Source organism: Diadema antillarum, unplaced genomic scaffold (assembly GCF_040938485.1).
Source record: "Diadema antillarum isolate AM-2024a unplaced genomic scaffold, OU_Dant_1.0 seq00002049_RagTag, whole genome shotgun sequence".
Taxonomy (NCBI): Eukaryota; Metazoa; Echinodermata; class Echinoidea; order Diadematoida; family Diadematidae; genus Diadema; species Diadema antillarum.
In genome coordinates this window covers 7,101-19,020 of record NW_027272698.1, presented here as the reverse complement: position 1 = coordinate 19,020, position 11,920 = coordinate 7,101, and the positions used below count along the sequence as shown (strand labels likewise).

The 11,920-nt window shown below is 36.7% G+C and overlaps 1 protein-coding gene across 2 annotated transcripts; it reads left to right on the top strand.

Moving 5' to 3' along the window:
• Nucleotides 1–376: 376 nt before the first annotated feature.
• LOC139713753 (uncharacterized) lies at nucleotides 377–11,719 on the top strand. Of its 2 annotated transcripts, XM_071625456.1 has the most exons (4): nucleotides 377–2,380; nucleotides 7,717–7,782; nucleotides 9,661–9,696; nucleotides 11,231–11,719. In XM_071625456.1, exons 1-4 carry the CDS (start codon nucleotides 2,137–2,139, stop codon nucleotides 11,401–11,403), a joined length of 519 nt encoding a protein of 172 aa, XP_071481557.1. In that variant the 5' UTR covers nucleotides 377–2,136; the 3' UTR covers nucleotides 11,404–11,719. The 2 variants fall into 2 exon arrangements, 1 of the variants encoding a protein (XP_071481557.1); XR_011709651.1 differs by lacking the exons at nucleotides 7,717–7,782; nucleotides 9,661–9,696.
• The last annotated feature ends 201 nt before the right edge of the window (nucleotides 11,720–11,920 follow it).

Here is an 11,920-nt window from a genome sequence, read left to right as displayed (position 1 = left end):
TGAGGTAGTGAGCTAAATGTGGAAACTTCAAGCACCCTCTACTTCAAGAGGGATAGAAAGAAAGTAATCAGCTAAGATTGTTACCCAGCACTTCTAATCAATGCTGCTTTCGAAGTGAGGTCGTTCTGTAGATATAAATCCCTCGCTAATGACTGCTGGACATGCTAGACTGAAAGTTCAAATATAGAATAGGTTTCATTGTCGCATGACGATCATCAAATATTGGTTTCTTCAAAAGTAGAAGCAGTCAAATGACTCAGTCTGTCCAGATTACTTCCTTAAATAGTTTTTAGATTAAAATAAAGATTCATGAAACTTTTTTTCAGTCTTTCAATGGAACATTAATGATAAATACTTCTTGCTACATCCAAGCACAATATAGCTTTACATAATTTTACATGAAAATACAAAGTTAATACCCTTTCAATGTTAAGGATCACATAGAAAGTGATGAAAACCACAAACACAAAAGCAAACATGTTGAGGAAATAGAATAAAAAATATAAGATAAAACCGAATCAATAAAAATTTTCCCCTCCTCATGTACAATACCAGTGCTCATTAGGTTTGCTAAGTAACTTTCTCACTGTGAATACAGAAGAGTACACAGTGCATAAACTTTGCAACAGTACCCCAATATATTAAAGACTATTAAATGCTGTAACTGCTATAGTGGAGTGTTCATTGGGTGGAGCTACATACCTCCCTGCCCCATCTGAGATGGAAACTAGAGTCTTTCAGATTGTAAGGTTAGATGGGGCAAACTGATCCAATAAGACTATCAATAGAGCTGGGCTATAATGGTCAAAACATCAAAGATTGCATCGCCATCAAGAGTACACCTCCAGAGTAGTTTACTATTGTAGCAAACTCAAAGTAGTATTACACCAATGTGGTATTCAAGTGTGAGACAGAAGAATTTTGGGATGATGATGTTTTTATTATAGTACATATATTTTAAGCTTTAGATTATGCTATTTTAAAAAGTACATGAAGTTTACTCTTAATTTTGATACAGCATCCTCTGTTTCCCTTCTGAACTCTATTGACTGCTATCTCAAATGGAATTCAGTGTGCTGCTTTTACGATACCTATTTGCCTTTTACAATACCTATTTGCCTTTTACAACATTGATGTGGCTTAATTGTCATCAGTTGTCAACAACAATACTACATCTTCAAGGAAATAAAAATCTAGAAGAAAATCCAGAAGATGAGAAGGATATGGTGTGCTTCAAGACATATGCAGGCTACTGGGATAAGAATAGCTCCCTTCAGAAACCAAAAAACAAGCCTCAATTTATTGATCTTTGTTTCAGTTCTATTGATATTTGCCTGTCAACTTGCAGAGGACTTCATTCAGAGTCTCCAGCGATGATGCAATAACTTCCATGTTGGCAATCCTAAGCTATGACTCACCGCTTTAGTATCTGAGAACTCATGAATTATGATAATGTTATTATAATCATATGAGGGCTCCCTTGTCTCGCACTGCCCTCTGGGAAGGGTTGTAACTGGCTGGCTGCCCGTGATGATTCATTCCACTTCCAAAGTCTACTTTGCATGTGAATGGAGGTCCGTGTGCATATACTTTGGATTCAGGATGTGGAGGGAGCCTCATGAATATTCATCAGTAGTTGTATATATTTTTTTTCCTCCCCCAGCCATGGTAAAGCAAGAGGCTTGGCCAATAGGATCACAGCATGATGTAACACACCCCCTCAACTCATCAGCATTGTGTGAAAGAGGAGGCCATGGTTGGCTGCTTGACAGTGGTACCTACTGCCCATGCTCACATGGGGAGTAATTTTATGCTGTTGGCAAAGCAAAGGCAGACTGAGAGGGAGGGAGGGAGAGGGAGAGATTGGCGAAGAACCAGAGGAGGAAAAAAAAAGCATGAAACCGTAAACATGTGTAGGTCTACGATTTGACACCAGATATCAGTTAGATCGGAAGTGTGTGTGAAGAGAGGACGAGTCTGTTAGCCATCACACGTGTGTCCTGTAGAATTATCACAGTTTATCCTTCATAAACCATTTGAAGAAGTCAACATTTCAGGATTTACTCTTCCTGCACATCCACATAGAGAAACGATCCGCATCATTTTATACCATCTTTCACATTTGTCGTTAACTAAATGTTAGTACATAACTCCAGCAGCCCAACCATGATTTTCAAGCGCTTAGGATACACTTTCGGTCTTGGCACCCTGCTCTCGATATCGAGCTGGTTGATGAAGTTCCGAGATGGGTGGTCGATGATGGTGGACTGGATGTGGACCGCCTACGGCTGGCCCTGGGATGGCATCTCAGGGTCTGAAGTAGGTCTGGGCCAGATGCAGCTCCCTTATCGCTATCTGGACCCTGACCAGAAAACATTTGGTAAGAGAAGAAGAACATTAGCACATTATTTAGTCCTACTTGCATTATTTGAAGAAAAAAAAGTAATTTATCCTCCAGGTTAAGAGGAGGAAACATTCTTTAACTTTGTGATATATTTTTCTTTTCTACATGCATTTGGGATAAATGGTAAGAATAATTGATATGGTGTTGGAGTATTTGATCACTTATGCAATAACTGAAGAAGCTGCTTCTTCATTGAAAATATCTGTACTGTACTGTCGATATGTTTATACAGGATGGCTTTTTGTGACATGTCAGTCTCATCAATGAGCATTTGATCTCAAAATGATTATGGAGTTACCTGTGTGCGTGTTTTTGAAGTGTGCTCGAATGAAACAACTCACATTCAGTATTTGCCTGACAAAGATGTGCCTATCCCTTGACCAGTCTTGTGGCTGAAAGCTGCTTTTGCCACACTTTTGCTGCTTTTTGCTTCATCATACAAGTGTATGTCTGTCCAAGTCAAGGAAATTATGTGCAGGTGTAAACACATCAAATCTGTTTGATGATTTTTGAAATATATCATTGATTCAGGAGAATGAAGTGTTTATGCTTTCACAAAAAATAACAGACCTGTGTCCTGTAGAGCCATTCATAATGGTTATAAAAACTACATTTTGAATGTGACACTCTAGAACAGTCTGTTATAAGGTGGTAATAGAGGAAAAAGCAGTAAATCAGCATGTCAGCTGAGCAAAAAACTTTTTTTCCTAATATTTATTAAAGGGATGGTACAGTATTGGTGGAGCTGAGGATTGCGAGATACCGAGAAACCACTTAATGGTACAGAGCATGCCATTCTAAGAGGAATTCAAAGTTTATGTGATGGAAATCGGTTTTGGAATGGCTGAGACATCCAAAAACAAAGTAAAACAAAGCGATCATAATGAAATGTGGGTCCCACATTTTATTAGTATTGCTCTGTTTTGGGTATCTCAGCCATTTCATAACCAATCTTCATCAAATAAATGTTGAATTCCCTCAGAATTACATGCTCTTTCATATTTCATGAGAGGTTTCTCACTATCTCACCCAAAAATGTTAAAAATCTGAAGTTAGATCTCAACCAAAACTATACGAGCCCTTTAAGGTTATGTTTTGCATCTTGAGAGATGTTGTCGTACTACTGGTAGACATTGTGATGAGTTTGGAATGGTGTGGAAGTTTGATAAAGCTATGAAGAGATTGCAATAAATTCAAGAATGATAAGGTTATACCAATTTGTTTCCCTTGTTTGCCAAGTTTTAAGCACAAGAGTGACGTCAGGATCCAAAATTGAAAGCATTGAGATAGGTAGCTGAAATATTATGAAGCGTCACTTCCTTCATTCCAGAAAAATGCCAACATTGAGGCCATTATCGTGATGCTTTTGTGAGGTCATGCTTCAAAGTCCACCTCGTTTAAACATACATTATATGTACCAAAGTTCAGTGGAGCATAATGTCATAAATAGGGAAACAGGAGCCGTGCAATTCATCCATACAAGGAGTGTATCTATTGCTGATAGAAGAGACTCTCACAATGTCATGTTTGATCATTATCATTATTTTCAGTCTCAAACTTCAATTTCCAAATCCCATCTAACATGTTCATCAGTGATAGGTACCATCAATTCTGTGTCTGTGCAATAACATTGAGAAATCTTAACATTTTGTAGATAGATAAGTCAGCTAGCAGTAACAGTAGACAATTAGAATGGTAATTTTATATCAAAGGTCTTGTGTAACACGCAGAAGCTTGTAACATGATGTAAGACTGACAGATATGGCCAATATGACACCGGTGATGACAGTTATCTTCCAACAAGATGTCACCGCTCAGATATCATTTCTGTCACTGCTACCATCTGATATAGGTTCTGATTACATCCAAAGATTATCATCAACTCTGAGCTTTATGTGGAAAATTTCCTAATGGTAACAGTCTGTGCCTCCTATGAAAGACTTTATAGTGAGAGATACAAACTGCAAACAGATTTTCCGAAGAGATTAAGCCACAAACAAGAACATTTTCCATTCCCCACACACTTGTTTGTAATAAAATTTCTTTACCATAATGATTATTCCACATTTTGAAGAGTCAGTATTGTTGTGTGTCATGGTTTAGTGGTGTATGGAGGAACAATGTCCATCATACTTTCATACGCTCGCTCGTAATAGACAAATCTATTATATATTGTAAACCTGTGGTATCCTGTCTTATTGCCCCATATCCAAAGACAACGGCAAGGTGGGGGGGGGGGGGTGCATCTCATTCGTCCATTCTTTCTTCTTGAGGGAATGTTCCTCTTACCAATGTTTGAAGATTGTGCTGTCAAAACACATGAGGGGGGAAAAGACTCGAAAGTAAGTGAGGTTTGTCAACATTTAAAGTCATGGTTCTAATGATGCTCACAGGTATGTTCAACAAATCATTTTCAAATGTAATTTTACACTACCAAATATAATTTTTGTTGGTATGAACAGTCCTTTAAGACTCATCATAGCAAACACACAAACACATCACCATGTTCAGAATATGGTCATGATTTTTGCCACTTGAGTTTCTATAAAGGCATTATTTGGTCAAGAGGGCAAAGTGTTTAAGAATCTCTACATGTCATTTTTATTTTCATTTATTTTCATGGAGGACAGTTTTACAAGTTCAACATGACTAAGGAATGCATACTTGGACTGTCTTACTAAAACTAAGTAAACCATTTGTAAAGACAGTCCTTGCTATGAGTAACGTCACAGTTATGTGACACTGAGAGTAACCTTCCCCCCTTATCTTCTGCAGTTGTGGTTTTTCCAGAAGCGGAAGCAGAACATTAAAGAAAAGACAAATTCTTCATTGGTGTGATGTGAACTTGATGAACACAAAACCACATCTTTCTACCTTCTCTATAGACATAGTGCAGCAGATAACAACCATTGTGGTGGTGATATACCACCTGGCCTTTTACCAGTGTTCATTAGCCTTGTGGCCTGTAGATGCATAGTCTCGGCGCCTCAAACTCTTTTCAAAGATATCCCATTGTATCAATGTTATCATTGGAACATAGTCCACAGTAAAGGGAGAAAAATGTGGGTTAAAATTGAATTGCTACAGAGTATTCCCCGTAGAATTGTACTGCTATTAAGGAGAAAGATTGGCCCCCAGTATCAATAAGATAAGATAGGACAGGATAAATCACAAATATGTACAATGTAGTGCAAGAGTCCTGGTGCTTCAATTGAATGGAGACTACACAGTGTCACGCATAACTTCAGTAATTGAAAGATGAGTTCTGGTGTTATCTACACATCAACCTTGAACCAGCAGTCATCTGCTGCATGGTTGAGAAGAGCTATGACAATAGGAGGAACAGTGGAGAAAACACTGACAGGATCAATAGCTAAATATATACCACACATATGTTCTATTGTAATTTACACATAACACAATCCACCTCTGAACAGCTAGAAAAGCTACTTCAATAAATATTGAACAGAAATTACACTTGCTTTTTTTGTATCATATTTTGCTGAAATCTTGTGTAAATCTATTCAAGTAAATGAATACTGTTTCATCGGAATCTAGTGATGAGCTATTTAAACAAATGTTCCTGCAGAAATACATTGCAGTTACTAACTTCTCATAGTTATGCGTGAAAGCATTGTTAGTCAGTCATGATTTCTGGGTTTGAAGAAAAATTATTATAGCTGTATCACTGTTATATGTATAGAATTTGAATATGTTTGTAAGGGTATGTCAGCCATGTGTTTTATGACACTTTGTTTGATTACAAATGGGTATGATTGACTACCCTAATGGCATAGAGAAGTACCATTGTGTGTATAGTAGAAAGCTTTTGGAAGGGGATTCATTGCTAAAAGGTGAATAGAAAGAGAGAGCATACATTGGAGAAGTGACTCATATCAGTTCTGAGAAAAGTTTGCAAAGCTATGCCAATCAGGGGCGAATCATCCTGGTATATGGTTGTATCCAACACAGTGTGTTAGAAAACTTGATGCAGAATGCACTTTAGTTTGGAGTACATAATGTTACAAAAAATTAGTGCACTGGAAGGAATTTATGTAGAAATGATGTTTATGCACATCAGGGGAGAGAGAGAGAGAGAGACAGAGGGAGAGAGAAACCCTGCTGTAGTATATATTGCTTTAGAGGCTATAGAAAACTGAAGGTAAAACATTTGTGTAAATATTTCTTTGTTTTGTAATCTGCTGTTCAACTTTTTTACAAAAACAAAAAGCAAATACCAAGTTGTATTCGTTCCAATACATAGGCATCTGTAGAATGCAGACACTCGTCTTGGAGGCCTATGATTGATCAGTTATATACAAATTAACCAATTTCTGAACAAACGCAGTCTGTTTCTCTTGAAGTTTGTTGGTCTTGACACCATGGCAACTTGAGAATTCAACAATTTACCACTTTAAAAACATACAAATCTGGTTGTGAATCTAATTTTTGAGACCACTGTGATATTATCTCTCATCTGTTGTCAATGTGTGAATGATTTGTGAAAAACAGTGTTAAAAAAAAAATTACAAGATGTATCCATATTGCTTCCTCTGTTCTGTGTCTGTTTGGAAGACAGATGTCCTTTTGTCACATAAATGTTGCCATGTGTGGGTGTTGGATTGATATACTGTACACTATAATCACACTTCGGCACCTGCTGTTCATGTGGACATCATTACTGTAGATGAATCCACATAATGCTGTAATACATCAAAGGAGAAGGGATTATCCTAACATCCAGTTTTCATCTCTGTTGTGGAAGAAGAAGGATATTCCACAATTTCATGTAGACTACATGGGTTTTCCAGCTCAGAACTTGAGGAACTCCATGTGCATTTATCATAGTTGATAAAGATTCATAAATTAATCTTCTTTGCAGTAACTCTTGTAGTATAGCAGTAACCTAAGTGCTAACAACTGATATTATGCTGCCAAACTTTTGCCATGTCTCCATAATTGTATTACTTCAAGGTGACAACTACATGGTGAAGTGCTGTGTGACATGGGCTCAGAACTATGTGATCTCCATCATAACTGTTTGATTGTCATCAAATTGCAGAATGGAGCCTTTAAAACTGAAATATTTTAAAGAGAAATGGTATTTCATATGTTTGAAGTCTTTTGAGAATGGAATTGAGATACAGCTAATACTCAGTGCTAAGTGTTAATGGATGAAATAGCACTGTGAGTGTTGCCTTGTCTTTTTATTTTTTTTTACAGTTAATAATTGACATTTGCTCTGCTATTGATGAGTTGTTACAGGAGACCATGTGAACTAATCCCAAACACCTTTACCCAAAATCTGCCAGGTTCAACATGTATAATGGCAGAAGCGACCAAAGATGCGTGGTTGTACTGGAATCCGGTCTGGAGAGGTATTGGCTGTCACGATGTGCTCCAAGTTGTATGATAGTTTTGCCTTGCACGGATTTCAAAACCAAAGAAAGAACACAGTATCTTCATCATTGTCATTTTCTTTGCCTGGTTTTTCAAGCCTAACCCTGCTTTTCTTTTCTCCACGCCCATGATCCGTCAAATAAGTGAGAAGATTGAAAGCTGTACTCATTCACTGCCTCTGTAGAGAGAGTAGATTACATTCGTGGTTAAGAAACAAAAGGATTCTAGTGCTCAGTGTAGTTACTAATAGGCCTACTCATAATCTTACCATATAGTTCTGTGCAACAAACTTAAATTATGAAAACACAACGAAACAAAAAACTGATTGGTTAAGCTGTTATATTAGAAGAGACAGAATTATCCTTGTCACATGATCCAAAATAGTAGTAGAAAGGTGTATCTCCACTGACCTTCATACACGTTAACAGCTTTTTGACTCTCCACTGGCAGTATCATAAATGTGGCAGTAGAAATTTCTGTGCACTTGTGAAGTGGCATGCCATACTTGGAACTTCAGTTAACATCATTAACTGCTACACTGTAGTATCTGTAGTAGGGCTAGTACTACATTATGTAATGCCATCTTTACAAAAGAAAAGAAAAGAAAATAATATGACAGTTGTTTATACTCCCAAACCATTTCATCATATCATTTGCCTATTGATGTTTTGCAAAGTTTATTCATTACTTACCCTTCCCTTAGAATGAAAATATATGAATTTCATTTCATTTTTCCCCTTTGTAATATTGCAGTCAGGAGTGTCCAGTGTGTGTGTGTGCACCATACAAAAAAAAAATGATAATCAGTGTCCATATTTGTTGTGCTGCTCAAAACATTCTTTCATTTTGCTGGTAATTTTGCTACAATTTTGTTTTTCTTTGTTTTATTCCAGGTTACACATTTTAGTTTGAACCTTGACAAATGTTACCATTGAGTCCTACAAAGCTTTAGAATATTTTCAGACTGTCCAGTTATTCACAAATAATCTTGTATTGAGATTGCTTGTGTATTATATGGTATGAACATGATCGCTGGAAATGAGTTCACATGCGATGACAAGATGTCATAAAGGATTTTATTATGCTGATTTACTAAAAAATGTTTGATCCATGTTAGTAGTGATACATATGGACTGTGGCTTCAGTGTACTCTGTATAATTGTATGCATGAGAAACTGCATGTGACTGTGGCACAGTGGTTTGCAAGTGACTGTAGTGTAAACCAAACAGTATGCTATTCCATGTGCATGGGCTGCAGGAATGCATGGCCTATTATTCGGATCTGTGTATATTCTTAGTAACCAGTTCTTGATCTGATAACCAGTACACCATCTATGCATTGTATCGTTTGTATGGCACTTCCAATATGAGATCTAACATTACTATCTTCTTTTTGAAGTTACAATGATTGACCAGTAGAATGGAAGAAATAAAGGCTTTTAGTGGAATACATGAAAAATCAAACAAATATTTTCCACAGTGCTTCGATTTAAGTTGAAAATTAATGTATTTTGTATTTATTTCCAATAGTACATGAAAAACTCTTAAAAATACATGAAGAACATCCTAAACAATAATTTACTAAGTGAATACAGTTGACTTTATTCACATAGAAAAGAAACATTACCTTACTTGAGTTTGTAATTATACTAGGAATAACAATGGAATTCATACAGAGTGCCTCATGTTGCAGTAGATGATCTAGTGGACATGATGGTCACACTCATGACTTCCGTAGGGATAGTCTCAAGCCACGAATATGTTTCTTTGAATGTTATATGAAGTAAAAGAATGAAGGTTTGTCCTCACACCTCTTCTGATTCTCCATGATCTTCTCCCTGGCATCTTGTCTTCAGGAAATTCCAATAATCCCTCACCCACGACGTTTCCAGGTATCAAACAGTTTGTCATGTGCTGTTGTCTGTGATTCTTGATCTCCTTTCACTCTGTGTTCAAATATATCCCCACCCACTTCTCTTTCTCCCTGTCCGTTTCTCTCTTTTCCCCTATCTCTCTCCTATATGTTTTCTCATTCTTCATTCTGCCCAAGTACCTTTCTGTGAAAACCTCTTGAGTTTCCAAACATAGAAATGATTTCTATAGCATAGCATAACTTGTACTTTCATTTCTGTGTCTCATTGTGAAATATGAAAGTTATTTTGCTCTTGGTACGTGTGAGTTGGATGTTTCGACATTCTTTGCTTTTTGTTACTTTCCAACCTTTCAAATTTTGATAGCACCGTATTTCTCTATCAGCAGTTTCAAAACTTTGAGCTGTTTATAGCAGAGTAATGAGATATCTGGATTGACCCAAGTCCTTAAATACGAGAGTACTTGCAAACATGCTACGATGTCATTCCTATCGTAGAATTCAGACTTCAGCACAACGTTGTTAAAATTACTCCCTGGAAATAACACCTCTATGTTGTCTCGATAACTGCATTTATGTGCACATGTTATTATGTGAATTTATATTTTCAGTTTTTCCATGTTCTTTATGGTGTAAGCGAGTGTTAGAGTAGTACTTGAATGTGAAGAAATGAAATAGACTTCAGACTCACTTTAACACAGCAGACAGGATTCATTGTTGTTCTCCAATATTAAAAAGGACAAAGAAATGTCAGCAATATACAACAAAAACATTTATTAATTGTTACATTTTGTATTCAGGATGAATGTTAGAATATAAGTATGTATGCAAACTGTTACATGAAATACTCAGAAAATCAGTGAGTGATATTCAGCATAGTAATAGCAAATGGATTTTTCTTGTGTTTGAATACTTTGTGTGTAAAAGTTTTATGCATCAGAGAGTTTGTATGAAAGGAAGTGCTGATATAAGATGACCCCAATGTTGTATTTTATCGTGACACTGAATATACATGTAGTTGATTTTGAAACATTTGTCATGTGCATTTTGTGGCCAAGTGATCCTGTAGCTGCTAGTTTATAATAGAAGAGTGTTTTGTCTCTTTTTTTTTTTCATGTGGAAGTATGTTGCATGTGATGTATACAATACATGATATTTCTCCCATTCAACACTGGAATGCTATAGGCAAGCCATGCAGTGTTATAGAGTACATAGTCATTGTTGCAGTGCTGTTTGCTGGGATGCTGCCTGTCTCTCAATGATGCTGAATCCAATGAAACCACTGGAATGCACCCCTGACTGTATGAAATGACCCTGTTCTATTATCACTCTCTATACATTATTTCTAGCTATTGTCAATGAGAGTATGCACCCTGTGGAAACATGCATCTAACCTGAATGAATGTTACCCTTTACTGTAATGCTGTATTAACTTCATTATAGTTCTTTCTCATGTTTTCCAAATACTTTCATAAAATATTGTTGTGTCTTCGTCTATCATGATATGATCGTAAATCAATGTGTGATGATGTGTTTGGTATCTGGTCCCCACACAGACTGTAAATACACCTGCCATTACAAGTGCGTGAATGATGTGGGACTGGACTGCACAGAGTCGCCGGCATTCCGGGACAGTTCGGAGGAGAGCCCAGAACCATCACCACAGCATACATTGGTCTCCGTCGATGTAAGAATAAGACTAACTTTATTCCCTTTTGTAAACAGTTAAATGGGTTATTTTAGTATTGAAGTCTTAGACAAACTCAGGTATCGAATTCAACAGAATCTCAATGACATAATATCATTTGAATAAAGACAGAAGATTTCTGAGAGGGAAAGAAAAGAAATGAAACCTGTCAAATGACCTACAATTGATACTTGTCACATTTCGAGATAATAATGAAAATTATGAGCATAAGGTGTTTGCTGAGTACATATATTATACATTCGTGGTGCCACTTTTTAAAAGTATGCATCTAGTTTACCACATAATGTCGGAGTCTAGATATTGGTTTGTTTATGACAATACAGTATTTGAATGTCAATAAAAGGCTCCAGCAAAAGGGTTTTCATCGCCACGTTGAAGATTGCTGTGGAAAATGTCAGTAGTTATTTTATTCAGCATACCACATGACTTGACAAGCCATTCATCTTACAGTGCAAAGTCATGTGTGAATGTCACATGATATAGACTACAGGGGATTTGACTTGAGAGAACAACAACCTTCACTGTCAGTCATGAGACA